The sequence below is a fragment of the Solanum pennellii genome, chromosome 10, assembly GCF_001406875.1.
Source record: "Solanum pennellii chromosome 10, SPENNV200".
Classification (NCBI taxonomy): Eukaryota; Viridiplantae; Streptophyta; class Magnoliopsida; order Solanales; family Solanaceae; genus Solanum; species Solanum pennellii.
In genome coordinates this window covers 31,658,797-31,683,078 of record NC_028646.1, presented here as the reverse complement: position 1 = coordinate 31,683,078, position 24,282 = coordinate 31,658,797, and the positions used below count along the sequence as shown (strand labels likewise).

The following is a 24,282-nucleotide window of genomic DNA, read 5'->3' as shown; positions in this document are numbered from 1 at the left end:
GACCAGGCGCGACTTAATGTCATAAATAAATCTCTAAAATATTTTATTCTGCAATTTTCGAATTTGACAGCTGAGGAACGAACCCATGTCTTTTGTTAATAGTTTTCCATATTTCTTGAGGCTAAAGGTAAGATTTTAAGTCCCTGGATCCATTTTTTGATCCGTAGAACGTAGTCTAATGGGTAATTATCGATGAGAGAGGGTTTTGATCTTGAATTTATGATAGAAACATTCCTAATTGGGAGATTGGTATCATGGGTTTGGTCTAGGGCTCATAGAATTGCTAGTAATTTGGGTAATTAGAGATCTTTATTGATTCCCATGTTATTATGATTGTTTGTAACCAAGAACAAGAGAACCAAATTCGGAAAGGAGAGGATCAAGTTTATTAAGGTTTCAAGCTTGAATCAAGGTAGGTGATGATTGTGATTCTATGATTGTGTGATGTTTATTTATCTTCCGTCATAAGGATACATGTAAGTATGTGAATATCGTATTATTGATCACATTAATTGTAAATGAGGAAATATGAATGATGAAAGTCATGAACCATCACTTGATTGTATGATTATGAGAATATACTGTGTGATTGTGATTGTGATTGTGTCTTGTTGAGTTGATCGGGTGTTGAATTCAGACACACTAACTTGGATCGGTTGCCACATACAAACATAATTATGGAATCAATTTCCATGTTCCAGCATAAACATTTGGATCGGGTACCACATTTTGGTATGCTAACTGTTTGGGTTTGAGTTACATGAGAGGACCAATAAGTTGACATAATTGTGTATCTTGAGTAATGTGAAATTGCACCTTGTTCATAAATGTTGATAAAATTGTATATGTTTGATATATACATGTGATATATTGTAGTATTGACTTATGTATGTGATACGCTCAAATTATACTTTCATAAAGAAGTATAAGCAGTCGTATAAAGTAAAGAACTCAATTGTTAGGTTGGGGTCGGTCCCACGAGGAAAATGGTTTAGAATTAACTTTAAGCTACGATTACGTCTATTTAGTCAAGTCCTTTCCTAAAACAATTAATTAAAGGTGGGGGCGGGGGGGTTTGTAAAACAAAAATGTTTAATTATTTCTAAGTATGACAAATAGCAAGTTTATAACTTTGGTGTTTATCAAGTGATGAGAGAAACTAGGGGTGTAAGTGTTCCCCATAGGTTCATAACGAGGTAATCCTAGCTATAACAATTTTTTCCTACTGTCTTGCATGAAAAGTGGTAAGTTATGTATCCCTAATTCCTTGGTCCGGCAACTAGAGAATTTCACTTTGTACCTTAGTCTGGCTACGTGTGTCTACTTTACATAACCTTACCTTTACCTCATATTAAACATCATATTCGATGTATGTCTAAGTTACTACTTCGCACCAATTGAAACTAACCTATTAGATAGCGTATACTAAATCTATGATGATAATTCTTTTCCTATCAACTACCTCCTTGGTCCGGCAAGTAGAAATAGGGCAAGTTCTAACGCATGCACTCGTTAAAAAGACTTCTAAACAAAAAAAATACATGCAAGAAACTATTCTAGAATTGTTATTATCTAGTTTTACCTTGTCAATTACCCATCGTTCCCACATCCCTAGTTGTAGATTTAGTTACCCATGCTTAGAAATACACAATTCATAGTTATTAAACAAGAATTCATGTACTTACTTTGACAAGTTTGAAGAAAATCCAGACATAACACTTGAATTAAAGAAAATATCTTGAGAATTGATTCCGGAAACTTGAAGTAATTCCCAAAATCCAAAGTTCAACTTTCAATAACAAAAGTATGAAAAATAATAAAAAGTATAACCCCAAAAATGACGGTTTTAACCCTATTTATAATAATGAAAACCTAAATTAAAAGGAGTTCTAAATAAGGAAAGTATGTCCAGAAACGCGTCTTCAATCGACGACACCACTGACTGTCCATCGATGGAACGACGGACCGTCGACTGCCTCCATCGGTCCAGACTTAGCATCTTCTTCAAGCCTCCAACTCGCACCTTCTCTGATCCAATCGACGAACCAACAGCACGGTCCGTTGATGCATATATGGTCCGTCGGTGCATATCGTCGTTCCGTACTTAGCAACTTCTTCAGCCTTCATCCTGGCATATTTTCTGATCCAATCAACGAACCAACAGCATGATCTGTCGATAAATCTATGGTCCGTCGATGCCTCTGTTGTTCCATACTTAGTTTTCTTCATCTTTGGTTTAGGGAACGACGGGCCGTCGATGGCTTCTTGGGTCACCTCTTCTGCACAAACTTCTGCATTTCTATTTTGGATTACTTTCTTGCAAAACACAGATAAAAACCACTAAAATTACTACAAAAAGGCCCTAGACGCGCACTAAACTTAAGGAAAAAGCATTGGAAGTACCGTGAAATCACTATATATCAGTATGTTGCACTGATGAAAAGTTATGACGGTTACCGAAAGTTGCGATTTTTATGAAAAGTTGTGACTTTTATGAACACTTGTGACTTTTATGAAAAGGTGTTCCCTTTCCCAAGGGTTGTAACTGTTATTGAAAAATTACAATATAACAAAGCTACAAGATTACAATTGAATATAAAATGAAGAAATAAAACTCTTCAAGATGAGGCGCGAATATCTCGTTCTCTTTAAGGAGATTTAAGCCTACTGCAACAAATGTTTTTTACCGGTCCAGCACTAGTCCTTCTTGACTTTTCCCCTCCACTATATAACAACCTTAACACAAAGTATAATTCAACAACCTGGACAAGAGTTGAGTCCAAAAATTCACAAAAAGAACACCTCCCTTCGACTAATTAGAGCTCTTTTTTTACTAACTTTTTTACTCTATAGTTTTGTTGAAAGTAAACCAAATGAAGACCATCACTATTTTACTGGAAGAAGTCTTCCAAGCAATGAATAGGAAGAAAGCGGGGTAGCAAATAGTGAAGATAAATGGTCTAGAGGTTACATATGTGACATAGGTTACAAAGAATAATGGAGGATTAAAGAGTGATATAATGAAGATTGAATGGGGGAGAAGTTTTGGCCACCAACGGCAAAACCATGCTCCCAGAAAAAGAGTAGTGACATAAATGCACTAATTTTAGGTGTAATATGCAACAAAAAATATTCTCATTAACATTAGCACATGATGAGAAGTCAACCAATTAACACATGATGAAAAGTCAACCAACAACAACATTTTAGAATATCAAAATGTCACTTACACTATCAATACCCCACTTATTTTAATATTAAACAAAAGAGTATATCAGATGAACTTCATTAATCCTCCACTTAGTGAAACAATAACTTTTATTGCAGAATCCTAGTGATCTCAGACTTGAACTATGACTACTTAAGTTAAATAAAATACTACTTCTCACCCATAATAATCAAAGTGTTAACATAAGCTTTAAAGTCATCACGTTATGGCCTTGTGATATCTCGGTTTCATGAGTGCTTTTGATAATAAGCCCAATTCACATAGGAAGATCTATCGAGAATGCTCCTGTAAGTTTAACATTCCACTCATACGGGCTACAAATTTTCATTAAAAGTTTTGTAAACTCCACCTTCAAACATAACTATAGGAAATAATGCACTCACATCATAGGGAGAAAATAAAGAAATAGTGCATTTTTCATAACAAGTTATCATATGAATAGTTTTTCCCTTTTAAACCTAGTTATTGGATCTTTAGTTTCTAGGTTGGGTGTCCTCATATATGACTCAAGGATTTATAGGTTTTGATCTCATCCCCCTCGATGTGCTCCAAACCTTTTCTCTTGTTAAGACCTTAGTAAGCGAATCTGCAAGATTATCACAAGATTTGACATATTCAACATTAATGATAACATTTTCCAAATACGATCTTATATTACAGTGTTTCTGATATGAACTACGAACTGCCTGTTTATCTAAGTTTCTTTTTAAAGAGGATAAAATATATAAGCAGTGTTTATCTATCACAGCTATTGGCAGCAACTATTAGGAAGTTATCTACTACAATAACTATTTCTGTGTTAGGAGTTATCTTTATGTTTAGTATAAATATATGTATCTAGTAGAGATTCTGTAAGAAGAAGAAAAGTATTATTAAAGTTTTATTTTCATCTTGGTTTCTATGAGTTAGGTATCAGAGCAAATTGATCCAATGTGCTCAATACTAGATCTTCTACTTCTCAAGAAAAAACTCCCAACATTGAAACTCTTGCCCAACAGTGATTTATCATAGCATCAAAACTAAATATTATTGGTTTGTTGTCAGCCGAAGTGGCTACATTGAAAGCCCAAAACGGTTGCACCCAAGAAGGGGAAACCTTTCACCACACCCGTATTGGAGAATAATATGTTTGGCGAAAAGAAGAAGAAGACATTTATAACTAAATGTGGCCAAAAGGTCCTTCTTGGAGGCCACACACAAAGATGGAATTTCCTAGATTTGAAGGTGGGTGACTCAGGAGATGGATTTTGAAAACATAAAAATATTTCTGCTACTATCAAACTCCAGAGGAACACAAATTTGATACCACAACGATATATCTGAAAGGTGATGTTCTTGATCTCTTCTCTTGGATAAATTGTGAGTGTACTTTGATTTATTGGGAAGAGATTGTTAAAGCATTGCAGGAAAATTATGGTCCTGTAGAGTTTCAAAATCCTGATGAACATCTTCGTAGCATTCAACAAAAAGGTTCTATACAAGAGTATCATCAAGAATTTGACAAATTTTCTTCTAGGGTAACAAACTGGCCAGATCATTCTCTTTTAGGGGTGTTCTTGAATGGGCTGAAAGAGGAAATTAAATTTGATGTTAGGATTCACAAGCCCAAAATAGTTTATAGATCCATGAGTTTGGTACTCGAGTTTGATAATAAATTAGGCACAATTCGCAGCAATGGAGAGTCTAATTTGACCCCAACCAGTAGATCTACTATACAAAACTCATTGCACTCTTCTATAAATACCCAGAACAATATTAACTCTTCACTTCAAAATCAACAGAACAATGCTTCTCCTAATCCATCCACTTCCCAACCTCTTTGAATACAAACATGGGAAACTGAGAAAAGAAATCTAAAGGCACAAGCACTTTGTTATCGTTGCCATGAGAAATTTTCACTCGATCATAAAGGTAAATTTGTGAAATTGTCTCTCGTGGAGCTTACATGTGGATATCTATTGGAAGATGTTGATTGGGTTAATGCAACGACTGTTGGCGACTCTTAAGAAACTGACATTGTTGAAATTTCATTCCATTCCATTTTAGGTCAGTCAGTTGGTTCTACAATGAAACTTCAAGGTGAAATCAACCATAAAAAGGTTTTAATACTTGTGGATAGTGGTCCTACACATAATTTTAAGGTTGAATCGATTGTAGAGAAGCATAAGCTCCCAGTACACATAGGTCAAACATTTGGCGTGCAAATAGGGAATGAGACATTATTCGTTGCAATAAAGTTTGCCAAAATCTTCAAATTCAATTTCCATGTTTTACCATCACTCAGGATTATTATCATTTTGCACTAGAAGGGGTTGATTTTGTTTTTGATATCAACTAATTAGTTTCTCTCAATACTATTCAAGCTAATTGAAGGATATGTTCATTATTTCAATTGTAAGGAGAAACGTTACAAGCTGCAAGGGATGACATCGGTTAGTTCAATGGGTTTACCATAACCTTGAAGAAGCTAGTTGGGAGATATATTATCTCATTGTAGATTAGGTTCCTTTTTTTTGCCTTAAGGACAAGGCAACTTTTCAGAGGGGATGCACTAATACGAATTACGAACTACCTGTTTATATTAGTTTCTTTTTAAAGAGGATAAAATATATAAGCAGTATTTATCTATAAAAAGTTATTGGCAGCAGTTATTAGGCAGTTATCTACAAAAATAACTACTTCTGTATTAGGAGTTATCTTTATGTTTACTATAAATATATGTATCTAGAAAAGATTCTGTAAGAAGAAGAAAAGTATTACATTTGTCTTTATATTTGGAGATTTTTCCACTCCATATGGACTTAGTTATTGGTTGATGAAGTGTTTAAGATTCTTGCACTTAATTTAATCAAGTAAAGTTTTATTTTCATCTTGGTTTCTATCAGTTTCCTCCTTATATGTCTAAATTTACTGTTGTAATAACGGTTTTGAACTCTACCAATCGCAGCGGTGCTATCACAATGAATTAAAATAAGAGGAATTAATTTTTCAATATATAAGGTATTTGAAATAACAAATCTCTTAACCAATTTGTTTCCTCACTAGCTAAAGCTAAAGCTATTAGTTCAGCCTTCATGGTAGAGTTAGCATTTATGGTTTGCTTTTTTGATGTCTTACAAATAGCACCACCACCAAAGAAAAAAACATAACCAACGGTAGAATAGGAATCACGTAATAAAGTGTTCCAATCCGCATCACAAAAGTCTTCATGTACATCAGGATATTTTTATAGCATGTCAATGTTCATTACCTAGCTTTCTTGTGAACATGTCAAGTAGTCCTACTTCGTAAACAATATCAGGGCTAGTGTATTCAGTCATATATCTCAAACTTTCGATTATGCTAGCATATTTCTTTTGATTTATTACACCATTTTCACTTTCAACCGAAAATATGTGAACACTAGACTCAAAAGGAGTTCCAACATGCTTGAAATCATGAAATTTATAATTTTTTCAAAAAAATTTCAACATAATGTGAATGGTCAAGAAAAATTCATCACATGTTCTTGTTATTCCAAAAATAAAATTTGTCTCACCAAGATCTTTCATATCAAAATGGCTTCTAAGAATATTTTTAGTTTCATCAATAACATTCATGGTAGAGCCAAAGATCAATAAATCATCAACATATAGGCAGATAATCACATGTGAATTATTCCAAGACTTATGATATATGCACTTATCACACTCATTTGTTTAAAACTACTTTCAATTATGCAGGAATCAAACTTTCATGTCATTACTTAGGTGCATATTTCAAGTCATATAGGTATTTAGTAAGTTTACATACTTTCCTTTCTTGGTCTACTTCAACAAAACACTCGGGTTGATCCATGTAAATTTTTTAATTTCGATCTCCATTTGAAAAAGCAGTTTTACATTCATTTGATGAGTTTGCAAATGAAAAATTGCAGTCATAGCAATTTAAAGTCTTATAAATGTAATTCTTGTTACCGGTGAAAAAGTATCAAAGAATTCTACGTTTTCTAGTTATTTAAAATCTTATACAACAAGTATAGACTTATATTTATCAATGGATCCATTCGGTTTCAATTTTTTCGTACCACTCATTTGCAACCAATTGTGCTACGACCCGTGGTAAATCAACTAACTTCCAAATTTTATTAGAAATTAAAGATTTAATTTCATCATTTACTACCTCTTTCCAAAAAATAGAGTCATGTGAAGACAAAACTTCGTTCAAAGTGAGAGCGTCATCTCCAATATTAAACACATAAAAATCAAAACCAAAATCTTTTCCTACTCTAGCTCTTTTGCTTCTTGTTAACTCAAAATTCTAAACTTCTTTATCTTTCAAAGTAGAAGTAGAATAACTAGATAGTGACGAAATATTTTGTTCAAACCTTTGACCCCTACTATTTTTAAAATCAAATGAAAATTTATTTTCATGAAAAATAGTGTCACCAGATTCTATTATAACATTATCTTCAAGATTAAAAAATTTAAAGGTTTTATTTGAAGCATAACCAAGGAAAACAATCTTGGGATCCATTAGCCTCATAAAGGCTAGACAAACCCAAACTCTTAGATATCTCAAGCTTGGATTGTAACCTTTCATAGTTCAAAAGGTATCAGTTTTGACTTTTTCTAAGGCACAAGATTCAACACATAACAAGCAGTTAAAATAGTTTAACCCCAAAAATTTAATGGCTCATGTGACTCAAGCATGACATTACTCAATTCATCAAAGCTCTATTTTCCTTTCCTCTACACCATTAGATGAAGGAGAATAAGGAGAAATAGTTTCATGAATTACACCGAATGATCTAACAAAATAATTAAACTCATTTAACTATATTTACGGTCTCTATAACTTCTAATTCTTTTTATTTTTCTTCCAAACTGATTTTCATCTCATGGAGATAATTTTAAAATTTTCAAAAGCATCACTTTTATTTTTCAACAAGTAAATGTATGTAAACTTTGAAAAATTATCAGAAAGTGATAAAATATCTAATATCCACGAGTTAAAATTTCACCAAGTTCACAAATATCAATATGAATTAATTCTAACTAATCATTTTTTCTTTCAACTTGAAAATGAGATCTTTTAGTGATTTTGGCTTTACTACAAGTCTCACACTTTTCAAAAAAAAAATTAACTATTGAGATTAATCCTAATCTACTCATGGTTCAAATATAATGATCGTTAATATGACACAAATAAGCATGTCAAAAATTGGTAGTTAAAGCATATACGAAGAAGTGGAAATTTTATTGATTTCAACATGTTTTTTTTTACATCCCATCACAAGCATAACACTTTAGAAATACACTTCTTCACAATTATATATTGATTAGATTCAATAATCTGTTTAAAGACTTCTTTATTAAGAAAAAAACTAGAGGTCAATTTTTTTTTCTCATGGGAGGAGTATAAAGTACATCTTTCAAAGTTAATGCCCTTCCAGAAGTAAAGTACAATTCGACATCTCTCGTTCCAAGCATTTAAGTTATGTAAGAATCACAAAGAATGATAGTTTTGGGCTCCTCAAAATGAGTACATTTTTTAAATCAAACATGTATGTTTGTAGCAGAATCAATCCACCATCCATCAACAATCTCAAACATGTTTATGTCTGTAATCACCGCCACAAAAGGTTCTTCAGTAATGATTGCTTGAGGATTAGGACCAAGTTTTCGGAATCTATAAAATCGAGCAATATGTAAACTCTTGTCACAAACAAAGTACGGTCCATTATATTGAACTTGTTCATTTTGTTCTTAGTTATTTTCACCATTATTTTCTAGAACTTTTTCTTCTTAGTCTTCAAAGAAGTATTTTTGTGAGATTCAAGAGTAGCATTATTTGAAGTAATAAAACTTACCTTCATTGTGATGTTGATCTCTTTTGTTTGTTAAATTGCATCTTGGCCCCTTGACTCTTCTTCCATGTGAATTTTCATTATCAAGGCTTCAAGGGAGGTCTCTTTTTGTTTGTGGCGCATAATTTTTTTAAATTCCTTCCAAGAAGGTGTAAGTTTATCTAATATACCACAAACAATAAGGTTGTCTCCAATTTTTATCTCCTCATACCTAAGCTCTCCAACAATCATTATAAAATCTTGAGTTTGGTCTACCACTTATTTGTTATCCACCATTTGAAAATATAAAAATCTACTAGCCGCATAATTTTTCGCTCCAACCTCTTTGGTATCATACTTACTCTGCAATAATTTTCAATTTTTCTTTGTACTATAGTAAGTTCTATCACAATAGTCATAAAAATTATAAGATAGACAATTAAGAATATAATACTGGCACTTATAGGAATCATCATCGTACTTTTTTATTTTTTCTAAATGAGAAATAGTTTCATCATCATTAATAGAGGTGATGTCTTCTTTATTAGAATTTTTTTTTAGTTTACACATAAGGACATTAAGAAGACTTAAGTAGAAAAGTACTTACCCTTCAATCTCTTGAAATGGTTATCATTGAAACGAAATGGCTTGTTAAGGTCTCCTATCTTGACATTCACGAATTTTTCAATTGTAGTCATGGTGATCTCATTAAAATTGTTACAAAAAAATTAAAATATAACAACGCTACAAGATCACAATTGAAAATAAAATAAAGTATATAGTCTCTTCAGACTAAGTCGCAGATATTTCACTCTCTTTACGGAGATTCAAGTCCACTGCAGCAAATATTTTTCATCGGTCCTGTAGTCCTTCTTGATTCGTCCCCTCCAGGATACCATAGCCTTAAGACAAAGTAACTGAACAACTCTGGAGAAGAGTTGAGTCCAAATTTCTATAAAAGAACACCTCCCTTCAACTAATAAAAACTCTTTTCTTGACTAATTCTTTCGCTCTATATTTTTCTTATGTGTAAACCAAATGAAAAACACCATTATGTATACTAGAAGAAGTCTTATGAGCAATTAATAGAAAGATAATGGGGTAATAAATAGTAAAGATAAATGGTCTAGACGTTACACATGTTACATAGGTTACAAAGAATAATGGAGGAATAAAGAGTGAGATAATGAAGATTGAATGGGGTAGAAGTGATGGATACAAACGGCTAAACCATGTTGTCAATGCTGCCAGAAAAAGAGTAGTAATATATATGCACTAACTTTAGGTGTAATATGCTGCAATCAATATTCTCGTGAACATTAGCACATGATGAGAAGTCAACCAACCGCAATATTTTAGAACATTTTAGTATATTAAAACGCCACTTACACTAACAATAACTTTTTCAAAGAGTTGTGATATTTCCGATAAGGAACAATAAATATTTGTTCATTCTTTGTTTTCTATAAATAGAGGAATCTTCTCTCATTTTAAAACAACGAAAATTCTGAACTTCTTCTTTTACACAAATAAATAATATTTTTTTTATCAATATGATGCTAAATAGCATCATTAATTATATCCTTAGAGGATCTATTCCTTTAAACTTTGGGTACTATTGGGGAAAAATTTTTTCAAGGGGACAATGTACACTCGACGAGCTCGACTTTTTCCTTTATGTTTCACTCTATTATTACAAATCCTTGTATGTTTTATACTTTGTTGTTTATGTTTCTGTAAAGTTATTGTTATAAGTATTTGTTGGTACAAATTATAACACACGTTAATTGAATATTCATGTTTTCTCTACTGAAATTGTAGTTTCAAATTGAACTTCATCACACTCAGGTATGTTGATTTTTTAAAAGCACCCAAATAAACTTAATAGTTTTATGTGATATTTTCCCAACAAGTATAATAATAAGTTGAGTTATTGTCCTATATGATACATTCTCCCTTTAATTTTTTATTTTAATAATTATTTATGATACATTTAAATGGGAAACTTTAAAATTATATGTATAAAGCAAACGGCATGGCAGAACTTTCTACACATTAAAATTAGAATATTTGTTCATTTTTTCAGCCTTTTAAAATTTATTTATCCCTTCTCCAACGATTATTTATTTATTAGAAAATTCAAATATTTTCTGTTAATGATCAATTGATTCCCCAAAAGATCAAATAGTAACACTTCTTTAAAGTAAAAGGATAAATTATAAAATCAAATTAAGATGATTGATTGAAGGATAAATGATAAGATGTTGTAATTATCATGTTCATTTACATTATTAATGTTTGTTACAACATAATCTTGTATATAACATAATATAATGTTTTAGTTTTAGTAACTGATAGGCTTAAAGTATTATTTTATAAATTTCGTAATATTAAATTCCTGTGCAAGGTGCGGGTGATTTTGTCATACATAGTCGATTTCCGTATTATATTAGTCATGTACTCTCTTGTTGAGTTCCCTATGAGTTTGGAAAGAATTTTGAGACTTATCTTTCGTTCTTATGTTGTATTCTCTTTATGTGATATTCATAATATCATGCTTATGTCAACTAGATTATTTAGAGCCTAATGGGGTCCTATCTGTCATGTCACATCTAGGGTATAGTTTGGATCGTGAGACAAATTCTATAGAAAATGAAGATAGTTACTAAAGTATTTGTGATAGGTAGTTGTTGCAAAACTATGATAATTTCTAGAGAAATTACAATAGTTGTTTAAGCATCTAAAGCAATTGCTTAAATTGTTAGAACAACTTAAACAATTGCTTGAGTTGTTGCAACAATAATTGATTTATTATAGCAACTTCTGCATAGTTGCTGCTGGAACTTCGACAATTGTTTTATTTTTTTTGTTAGAAAATAAGGTGGAATAGGAACTTGTGAAGGAGATAGTACTTGTGAAAGAGGAGAAGATTGGTGGTAATGGTGGAAGAAGAGGTAATGATTGTTATGATTATGGTGAAGGAGGAGAAGGAGGAAGAGGTGGTGGTAGAAGAGGAAAAAATGTGGTGGAGGAGGAGGAGGTTCTGGTAGTAGTGGAGGAGATGATGGTAGTGTCAATGATGGCGTAAGTAAAAAAGGATAGGAATAATGGTAGCGGCAAAGAGGGAGAGGGAGAGGTGGTAAGTATGAGAAAATAGTATCTGTGTAAATAATGAAATTAGTGTTATTAACATTAATTTTATAATTTTTACCTTTACTCAAATAATTAACTTGTACAACGTTTTCTTAGTTTTGAAAGTTTTTTGTCACATTTAAACACATTTCTCGAGTTCCTCTAAAAACTTGGGTAATTTGTTGCTCAGACAGATGAAGCGTTTGAGCATAGGAGTTACTGGATTTGTTGACTTATCATCTATTTACATTAAAATAGTAGTAAATTTGGATTGGTTTTCTCAAGGAGCATCATTCAGTACGGATGAAAAAATTGCTAGGTGTTATCGGAGGATTTTGGATCCATTTTTCTTCTTTTTCCATCATTATGGCCCTAGCGTTCTGTCTCCCTTCATTTTTGTTTTGTAGTTTCAATTCTACCTGAGCTTCATCTAATTTTCATCCCCAATTTAAAATTGTCGATCAAAATTAATATGGTTAATTTTGTTCTTTTCAGTTGCAACTAAGATTTGACGAAATAATAAACAAGACAAAACTATATATATATATACACACACACATACATACATACATACACACGCATACATACTTGAAAGAAAGGTATGATGTAAGAATGAACGGAACAATTCTTACGGAAATGATTGATATTTTATTGATAACTCAATATTTTTTATAAAAAGGGAGAGTTCGAAATATTGAAGCTAACAATTGTAAACACAAACACAACTTAATGGGCCTTGATTTCCACCAGTGCAAACTCCATTTCCATTATGTTTTTGTAAACATTCACTTTGACACTCAGCCATGGTGCAATCACTGGCCTTCAAAGTCTCAGAACATCTTTGTTGGGCTTTCACTTGTGTACTTGTCATTGCAACTACATCAAAAAAAAAAAAGATACTAAAAATTATGTGTTAGGTATAACTTTTGATGCGAAAACACCATAACAATGTTTCAACCTTACAAGTGAAGAATTTAAGATTTATATGCATATATTGTCATGGTTTTTGAAATCCATGATAGCAATGAGTAAAACTTCATTGCAAATTCTGAAATTTCATCCATAAAACTATGATGGAATTTCACTTTCTCTATTTTTATGATAAAGTCGTGAATTCCCAAAAGAAAGAGAGACTATTTTTAATGGTTTTTTTAATTTGTGGCTATTTTTTAACTAAATTCTAAAAATTGTCATTTTAAAAATTTTATCAAAAATATTAGCACTGTTATCTTTTATCATAAACACAACAATAAAAATAGAAAAAACAATTTGGATAATAATTAAATTTTTGTAAAAAGAAAAAAAACAAACCTGAAATGATGAGAAAGAAGAAAATGATAGAGTTCAAAAACTTGGCCATATTGCTTATAGAATTTGATGAACTCAAATGTTTAAAGAAATTTCTAGAGTTGTGTGTTTTGGTAGAGGAAGGTTAAAAGGGCTTTTATAGTGTGAATTTTCTAGATCTATAATATACAAATTAATGGACAATTGAAATAAAAGAAATCATTAATGAAATACAATTACATTAATCAACTTTCAAAATTATGACATTGCTTCCATAAATGCTCTATTAATGCATAAAAATGAGCATTTTTGTCCCTTTTTTTTTTATGTTTAGCTAAAAATTGTTCAGATTATACATTTTCCAATTATATTAGTGCAAAACTTTTTTAAAAGAAATTAAAATATCATCAATTTGAGGTGAAAATATTGAACAATATATTTCTTAAAATATTACATTATATTTAAAAAGAAATATAAATGTTAGATATTTAATTAATTGCATTATATGTGAATAATATGCTCATTATAAAATAATACATATAATGTTAAATAATGAAATAGAGAGGTGAATAGTAGTTCTCCCAATTTGAAGAACTTTATTCACCCCTCTATAAGTAGTAGTAATTTTTTATGAAGAAAAGTCTTTCTTTATGTATAATAAAAGTTTTTTTAAAATTATATTTAAGCAATCATATCATATATTTATATAAAAGGGAATCCTAGGCCCGCCTACATGGCGTCACCACAAGCTAGAATTTCCTTTTAAATTTTGATTATTTTCAGAAATAGTCTTCCCCTTTCATGAAGAAATGTGGCTTTTATGAATAGTTATGACTTTTATGAAGAGTTGCGACTTTTATGAACAGTGACTCAGAAATAGTTATCCCTTTTAATAAAAAGATGTGACTTTTATGAAAATTGACTTTTATGAAGAGTTACAACTTTTATGACGAATTACAACTTCTAGGAATATGGCCATAATGCTTTTGTGAACGAATACTCTAGAAAGGATAGTGTGAACGTTCTAGAAATTTCATATTGCTTATAGAACTTGGCCATAATGCTTTTGTGCCTTATCAATGAGTTTTCACCTTTCCGATAAGGCACAAAAGCATTCTTTCAAACTATCCTTTGTTGAGGGATTTTCTCTCATTTTAAAATAACGAGAATTCTGAACTGCTACTTCTTATTTTTCTTCTGCACAATTAAATATTCAAGTACTTTGCTCCTGTTGAATGACTCAGAAACCATTGTTTCTCTATCAATATAAAAAAATTGGTCTATCTTGAGAGGATCTATTACATTAAACCTCGAGTATCATAGTGCCGGCCACGACCAGGGTGTAGGCTCGGGGCGTGATAGAAGAGTTGTGACTTTTACATCAAAATTTTTAACTTATGTAAAAAGTTGTGACTTTTATAAAACGTAATATAAATATATTGTAAAGATTAATAACAATATCATGAACTTGATAGATGTCGTTGAAATTCTTGATTGCCAAAGATAAATAAATAATAATGTTTTAATTGAAACAAGTAATAGAAAGTATAATTGTGGTAAGGAAATTATTTTTCACTCATAAGCAGGGAGATTATTTTTCTTCTTTCATTATATTAACGGAAAAGGACCTAAAATACCCTTGAAGCATTGAAAATGGTACACAATTACCCCCCATCCACCTATTGGCCCCCAAATACCCTTCACATCCACCTTTGGGTCCAAATTTACCCCTTCATTAACGGACCAAAATTAAAAATAATTAAATAATATTTTTTAATTACGTGGCACTCAACCATTGGTTGTAATTTAATTATTTAAAATAATTTTAAACCCACCCATTATCCACCCATTTTAACTAAATCGCCCCACTTGACCCAATTTAAAAAAAAAAACCATCTAATTAAAGAGCAAAGTTGCTTAAGTGAACCTTGTGCTCTGAAGAATTATCAACGCAAAAATGGAGGGTGTGTAATGCCCAAGTGTGACTCAAGTTAACAATGCAAATCCTTTGGTTAAAAGATATCTAAAAACACATGTGAAGGAAGAGACACTTCCTAAAAGATTTAGCAACTTTAACATTCAAGCTTATAATATGGCATCATTGTCCAACTACTCAGTTACGATATCCTCCTGTTGAATTTGATTGCTAAGTTCTTCTATTCAAAGAGCTTCATGACTTCAGAGACTAGGGGTGGGCAGTGGCAATAATAGGAGCTTGACTTCAGGCAGACATGGAAGTTGTGAAAATTGGAGGAATAAGGTTTTAGGGTATTTTAATTAGATGGGTTTTTTTTTTAAATTGGGTCAAGTGGGACGGGTTTAGTTAAAATGGGTGGGTTTAAAATTATTTTTAATAATTAAATTATAACCAATGGTTGAGTGCCACGTAATTAAAAAATATTATTTAATTATTTTTAATTTTGGTCCGTTAATGAAGGGGTAAATTTGGACCCAAAGGTGGATGTGAAGGGTATTTGGGGGCCAATAGGTGGATGAGGGGTAATTGTGTACCATTTTCAATACTTCAAGGGTGTTTTAGGCCCTTTTCCGTTATATTAATTACAAAAAAAATAACAATCTTTAAATACGTGATGAATATTTTCAAGTATAGCAGCAAAAAAATTCATGACCCCATCTCTACTTTGGAGTGTGGTTTGAAGTTCTGTAAAGGGAATAGTGTTGAATAACATATACTTGAAGATAGGTGTGTACGAAATTAAATCGAAAATTGAGTCAAATTGGAAAAAAAATTGACTAGTAATTTGGTTTGACTTGGTTTGGTATTGGAAAAAAACCCGACTATATATGGATTGGGTTGGTTTTAACTAAAAAAAAAAAACAATCCGAGACCAAACCAACCCGACATTATATATGCAATTTTAAAATTTTATTGTATACATAAAAATATCTGATTTGATATAATTTAAAAATATTTCTTATAGATTTCATAGTTTTTATCTTTTAATAAACTATTTCATGTTTAAAATTTAGAATTCGGAATGATCTAATAGAGATTATAGTACATACATATTGATAATTATAATAAAACTTTAATCAAAATCAAATTAATACTACTGTAAAAATGAAATCAATTCAACACTAATAATGACAATAATATTGAATATATATTCTTTAATTTTACATTGGTTTAGACGATTAAAATATGTCATTTAATTTTAATTTTCCTTGAATATTTAGTAATGTAATCAATATTTATTAAACTTATTTTAGTATGACTTAGTACTTTTAAGTTATGGTTATTTTAGTTATGACTTTACAACATTTATTTTCTATGATGATTTCATTATTATTTTTTGATGAATATTTTTGTATCATCAATACTCATCTCATATTGTGTTATTTATTTAAAAAAATACATTAGATAATTGTATTTTGGTTGGACTAAAGAAATATTTGGAGCACAAATTAATTATATGTTTGTATGCAAACTTTTCCGAAAAAATCCAAAAATCTGAAAAAATTAGAGGTTTATTAGTTTGGTTTGATTTATAAATTTAAAAGTTCAACAAAATGGTTTGATTTGGTATTTGAAAAACCCAACCAACCCAAGGTTGAATAACCCGAATTTTATTGGTTTGGTTTGATATAAAAATTTAAAAAAATTTCACAAATGATTTTTTTTATATTTGAAAAATCCGAATCAACCTGGTCATGTACACCCTACTTGAGGATAAGTAATATATGAGAATAATATTATTGAAACCATAAATTAAAGTGTTCGTATGACAAAAAATTAATCAGCTATGACAAAATTAAAGAAAATTAATAACTTAATACATAGAGATTTGTTCATATGAAAGAATGACCAAACCAGTTACAAATTACTCTGTACATAAGATACAGAAGGAATCACCATAAGTTGCTATCTTCCATTTGTGATAGCAGCAAATCTGGATTTACTTCTTCCTCTCTTCCGAAAAAAATGATAAATTACGAGCACATGTTCATATTGTGATCGTGGACAAATTAGGAACATCGTTGACCCATACAAATATAAATTTCATAAATAAGATTCAGAGGTTATGCATGGATATGGAGCGTTGGGAGTAGATCAGACATGTTCATTCTATTTTAGAGTGCCTTGTTCACATTAATTTGCTGGTGCGATTTCGAAGAAAATAATTTTAAGACTCGCATTCTGCAAAAGAAGACAACAAACAAAATTAGTTTTAACACATAAAGAGGTAACCAGTATGACTCGGGCTGAAAGCAGAATAGCTGGCATGAGAAAATTATGACTCTAGCGTTCCTATGCTTGCTTGTAACTTGTAAGTACAGTTGTTTCTCGATTTCCAGAAAGAAGAAGGTCCCAGTATTCACTTTCAGATCAACTCTTCAGAGATGGAAAATAGGGAGCATCCTGCCCTTGCAGAAGAAGAAAAAAGGGCAGAAATGTGGATTGCAGGATTTTTGGTCAAACATTGTAACCATGTCTCAGCCTGCTACTTCATCCACCACTTCTCACTCTCACAATACTCACAACACTACTAAACAATGCCTTCAAGATACGTGCAATGCCTTCACTACTAAGCAATGGTGGAACATCAGGGTCGGAAACTCTCAATGGAAAGATTTCTTTTGGGCGAAATATTGCCAAAGATACACCCCGTAAGATCAAGCTATGGTGTTCTGGTCAATCTCAAGCTTGGAATGCAATGTGTAAAATCAAGAGCCAAGTAGATACGTGTATTTTTTGGAAGATTGGTAAGGGGTGATATCGATGCTGGGTATGATAATTGGTCAGAATTAGGCCCATTGTGGAAATATCTTCCTCCTGGTAGTAAACCAAGAATGCTAAAGCTCAAAGATGCTATTCTAGACAACCATAGAAATTGGGATGGCTGGGATATTTATCTACCTGATTATGTTAGAATCAAGATCAACTCCATGATAATTGTTATTAGGGAAAATATCCTTAATAGAGCAATTTGGACTATGAACACGAGGAATTTTCACTATTGCTTCTGCTTGGCAACTTTTAAGCCAAAAAAAGCAAAAAAATTGGATTGATACTATGACTTGGCAAAAAGCTGTCCCCTCAAAATGAACTTTATCGTTTGGAGGGCTTTGAGAGATGGGCTCCCCACTGATGCTAGAGTAGTTAAAATGGGAATCACTATTAAAACTACTTGTTGCTGTAGGATCTCTACTTTTGAATCTACTGACCATCTTTTTTGCAGGGGAAATTATGCTCTAGATGTCTGGAAAGTCATTTGTGGTACATTTGGAATTCCTTCCAAGGACATACTCCTCAGACAACTCTTAATCAATTGGTGGAGACAAAAGACGTCTAATCCAGTGTATAGTATCATTGTCAAATGTCTCCCTGCTCTTACCATATGGGAGATTTGGAAATCAAGATGTGAGGCCAAGCATGGCTCACAAAAGATAAATGTGAACAAATCCATTTCTCAGATTGCTTTCAATATTTCCCAACTAGTAAACCACTTCTTAGGCTCTAATAAGATGAAAGCTAGTTGGGAGGAGGTCTTAAAAATCATTTCAAGCAATGTTTACTTTTAAAAAATTACTTTCATCAAGTGGAACAAACCTTCTCTCTTTTTTGTTAAACTTAACACTGATGGTAGTTGCAGGAACGGTAGCTGTGGAGGAGGAGGTATTGTGAGAGACCATGAAGGCAAACTCATCATAGCTTTCTCATTGGTATTAGGACAAGGCACTAACAACTGGGCGGAAGCAGTAGCTTTACTCTTTGGAATGTCGTGGTGCAAAAACAATGGCTACCAAAATGTGCAGGCAGAGAGTGATACCAAGTTGTTGGTGGATTGCATCAAGAAGAAGTCTACACCACCTTGGACAATAGCAAATGAAGTCAAAAGGCTGCAGGACCTATTAAATCCAAGTGAATAGTCTATAACACATTGCTATAGGGAGATTAATCAAGTGGCCGACAAGCTAGCTTCTCTCAGTCACAAGTACAACACCAACATTTTATACTCTAAGAGTGGTGAACTCCCCTCCCAAATCAAAGGGCTCATAACAACTGATCGTCGGAGTCTTCCGATTATGAGAGTCTCCAACAGAAGGAAGAAGGATTTTACTTTCGATCCGCCGTGACAAATTCATATATAGGATCCTCCCATATATGTGTATAATGGGATTAGTCACACTAAATACCTACCTTAGGCATTTACCTTTTCATCTCAACTGTAATAGGTAGATCATCCCATATTCCACACGGAGGGAAGAATTGGACTGTGTTTCTGCCTCAAATCAACTGTAATGGTGTGTTTTGGAAGATGAATAAAATTGTTTGTTAAAAAAAAAAACTCACAAAAAAATAATAGAGAAAACTTTTCCATACAAACCACCCCATTCAGGCAATCCCTCTGACGCCTTTAACTTTCCCACAACATTTTACCTTTTCCTCAGGACCACTGGCCTTCAACCTCTATAAACCCACCTTGACTGCAACAATACTGCTGTAACTGATTTAGGAGCTTAATTATATGGAGCTCTGGCATTGGTATTGGTGATTTGAGAAATATTGGTATGGAATGTCTTCCAACAAGATGATGATGACAAGATTACCAAAATTCAATAATGACACCCAATCGACATATATTATAGTTTAAAAGTTACAACATCAATATTAACAAGAATATCCAAAACATCCAAAAGGCAAAATCCAGAAAACTTACGACATGTAATCGGCAATGAAAAATATTGGTAGCCTTCCTAATTCAGCACCTCTCCATTTTCTTCTAGGTAAGGCAACAATTTTGTCAGCTTCCGAGCCTGTTGCGGTCAAAACAAACTACGGGAGATAACAGTTAGCATGAGATAAGAACCTACAGGGACAAGCATAACCATCATAGCTGATACTAACTTAAATTGTATGAATCAAAGAAACATGAAACCATGAGCAGAGAATTTTCTCAAGAATGTACATATGCAAGCTAATTTGTGGCGATTTAGAATCATAACATGAATTATACTCATATTAGCCCTGAAGTATTGCATCCTTCTATTAGCTACATTCATATACAGACGGCAAGAGAATTCAAGCATAGTGAAAGCCAGGAGACAAGCATAACCATCATAGCTGATACTAACTTAAATCATATGTATCAAAGAAACATGAAACTAGTAACAGAGAGTTTTCTCAAGCATGTACATATGCAAGATAATTTGTGGCTCAGTTAGAATCATAAAATGAATACCCCCTCCCAAGTGTTTAAGTATATTTTGGAACCAGTCTCTCCCGTATCACTATTGGAAAGAGGAAAAACGAATAATTAGGAAAGGGGATGCAACAAAGCTTCGACCATTTATCTAAATCTAGCCTGTTGGGATACAACAGGCTTATAATGAGCATGAATTTAATGCACTATGAGACAAGAAAAATACTTGAAAAAGAAGCTTAAAAGAAAACATTTACATCAACTTCATGTTAAGAAACACTTTTAAGAATTGCAAAGGTATGTTCCTAAGCAAAATTTATTAGGCGACTCAAAAAGGTTTCCTTTCTTCCTATGCAGTACATCACATCCAGCTCAAAAGTGTCAAGCCCACAAATGATCTGTCACATCAAAGTTCATGAAGTGCAACCTTGTAAATGAGCTACCTCTTCAACCTATTCGAGAAATCTGTTAGAATAGGAGTAGTGACAAGAATAGTATATGAAATCCTACTAGGGAAGGGAAGGGAATGTAATGTCCTATTTGTAAATGGAATGTAATGTAGTGTCCTAGTTGGAAAAGGAGTCTACTGTAGTGTCTATAAATAGCGTATCAATGTGATAGTAGATAATAATATTTCTCTTATAATTCTCATATGGCAACAGAGACTACGATCTTGGTAGAGAATTTTTTTTTTAAAAAAAGTTCCAGCAGCTGATGGGAGGTTATAACTCATATAGCCGCTCATCTAGCCAACGATTATGTTAGCAAAAGTTGGGGCACATAATTAAAAAAAATCGGATAACTGAGAAATCATCAAAGAGCAGTGGCGTACAGTTTGAAACCCGATGGTTAATGGGCCTGCCTCTCTACTCTTCTCCATTTAAGAAATTGTAGAGTTCAAAACCTAATTTAAGAAATTATTCCAAAACTAGAACTTGTCATATGATCCATATTTCTGCATGTTTCGCAATTGAAACTATCTTCAGACAGCTAACCAAAAGCTATGACCCTCAACAAGTACTATAAGAAGCAATTTTGGATGCACTTTTTCCTGTGTGTTGGGAGTTCTCTAGCAGTTCTTCAAAATTTCCATTTTTTATTCTTTTCCCAGTCAAAAGTAAAGCACACAAGGATTTTGCGTTCATCACCTCCTATGATGACATGATGCAGTAAGATTCATGCAAAAAGGTAGAAAGTTGCGAGCAGATACAGAAAGAGTAAAAATAACAAATAACAGCTTACAATTTTAATCATCATCATGCAAACCTTGTTATAAGCAAAAGAACTAGACAAGAAATAACAGAAATTGGAACTTGTATTTACCAGTGGAAACAGTATAGCCAGAAACCCACAGCTCACAAGTGGAGAGAAAAGAAACATTGCCAGTACACATGGATTTCCTGGATAGTTAAAAGATATATTAACTTTTGCAAGAAAGACGATCCATGTAACTTAAAAGAAAATTCCGAAAATGTTCAGCACTACTTGGTGTTGAAACGGAAAAATGTTACAGAAGATCTAAGAAAAAAATAGAAACTCTAAACGACAATGTGACAGCAGGACCACTCAAATTATTGATTTGACTCGGGAGAACTTCTCTTTTTAAATGTTTGCTAATGATATAAACAGGAGCTGACAACTATCAGAATGTTATGCGACACCAAAAGGTCAATTTTGTGTTAATGAGTTCACAAGCAATTAAGTCCCAGATACCAATCTCAGGAAAATAATGTAAAAATTTGGGAATGACAAAGAGCGCTCATGAGGTTTCTAAGAGACTAAGACAACTACATCATATCTTTGAACATAAACTGATAAAACAAACCATTGCAAAGAATAGAAATCGATATAAAGAAATATAGTACCAAAACCAGCAAAAAATGCCCAGTTTGATTCAAAGAAGTCCAGCCTCTTGTCTAAGCTTAGTCCAGACAGATTCCACTTATACCTGGAAAGATATGCAATTTTTAATGAACATCCATATCAACTTACTAGCAATATCAAGCTAAAAAGAAGCACTTACTCAAAACAATAGTATGCATACAACCATGACAGAAGCATAAAATTTAGAGCTTTTCCTATGTAGGGGATAAATCCAGTAACATAAACCTGCACAGTATTGAGAACCAATGGACTTTGAAGTTAGAAATTGAGGAGACGGATAAGCAAGGACATGTAAAGCAGTTCACCTCATTCGAAAAGAGAAAAAAAAGGATCACCTCCATCAAGAAGAAAGTCAGCAAGAGGACCGAATAAAGCTGCTCCGCTATACTGATCATAACCCTGCATAAGATAAACAGCAAAATAGAACTCTCACAACTGTGAAGACACATAGCTCTGTATGGAACATATTGTTTTAAGCAAGAAAATATTGCTGCAGTGTACAACATTAACCAGAGAAAAACAGAACAATACCCTTCAAGATCAGTTGATTTTTCCCTATGAACGGTGTTTTGCGAAGTTTGGGGCTCCTTTTGATCAGATAACTTTGTATCATGATCCCCATAATTCTCCAAAGCAAAAAACCCATATTTAGCAATATCATTGTACCTGAGTTAAAACACCGGAGGAATAAATCGTTTCAAACATAGAAGATCTAGACAGTGTCCTAAGTAAGAATGTATGCATTGTAAACATGGATGTTGATGTATGCTTACCTTGGTCGTGATCACATATTTATACCTTTACATGCTCAAGTAAGAATGTATGCATAGTAAACATGGATGTTGATGTATGCTTACCATGGTCGTGATCGCATATTTTTATACCTTTACATGCTCAATCACGAATCTTGGTTTGTTCTTTTTTGCTAAAGGATATTCTACATGTTGATCGCTTACCCTTCAAGAGTCCTTTTATTTTAGGTTAGATACTAGTATTTTCATGTAGCTATCAACGGTGAGTTTTATAGAAATCCTATTTGTGTCGCAACACAAATTATTTACTATTGAAATAAATTGGATTTAAATAGAATATGATGGACACAGAGGGTTCATATAACTGACTCCACTATCTTGAATTGAAGATAGATTGATTATTGACACTACTATAACCCCTCCCAGACACTAAGGCAATCTTAAGTGCAACTTTAGAGACCTTGACATGCAGGGGCGTCTATAGTTTCTGGGTATTTGTATTTAAAAATCACTTAATATATATGAATAATTTATCAAGAACCTAGTGAACCGTCTTTTCTAGAATCAAGAACCCACAAACTCAATGTAATATCCTGGCTCTGCCTCTATTGAAGGCTAAATACGCCTAAGATAAATCTCAATGTAATATACATTCTCTAAATATTTTGGTAGTATTGACCCAAAATGAGAAGGCTATATATATATATATATATATATATGAAAAGGTAAAGGAAACTATTACCAGATATTGCTGAGAATAAGGCTGAATATGTACAATGGGTAAAACCACAAAACCTGAAAGTTACAATGAAACAGAGATATTAGGCAAACACCAGTGCATAATACAGATGAAACACTGAACACGATTTTTTGTATAAATTAGCTAGCCATATTAGCAAACACCAGCGAGTAATGAGACCTTCGTCTTCTTCAGCAGCTTGTCATGATTATTAGCATATTAGCATTAACTTTGATTTTACGCCCCCCACCCCACCCCCACCCCCA

At 32.5% G+C, this 24,282-nt stretch overlaps 1 protein-coding gene across 1 annotated transcript in view; it reads right to left on the bottom strand.

The window, feature by feature from the left end:
* Positions 1-17,224: 17,224 nt before the first annotated feature.
* Positions 17,225-24,282, bottom strand: part of LOC107031863 (protein EI24 homolog) — a 12,973-nt gene continuing 5,915 nt past the window's right edge. The window contains exons 4-11 of the mRNA XM_015233352.2: positions 24,020-24,072; positions 23,057-23,191; positions 22,861-22,924; positions 22,665-22,750; positions 22,507-22,589; positions 21,965-22,041; positions 20,159-20,274; positions 17,225-17,634 (exon numbers count right to left, since the gene is read on the bottom strand). Of these exons, the coding sequence (XP_015088838.1) occupies positions 17,568-17,634; positions 20,159-20,274; positions 21,965-22,041; positions 22,507-22,589; positions 22,665-22,750; positions 22,861-22,924; positions 23,057-23,191; positions 24,020-24,072 (681 nt within the window). The 3' untranslated portion in view covers positions 17,225-17,567. The remainder of the gene's footprint in view (positions 17,635-20,158; positions 20,275-21,964; positions 22,042-22,506; positions 22,590-22,664; positions 22,751-22,860; positions 22,925-23,056; positions 23,192-24,019; positions 24,073-24,282) is intronic.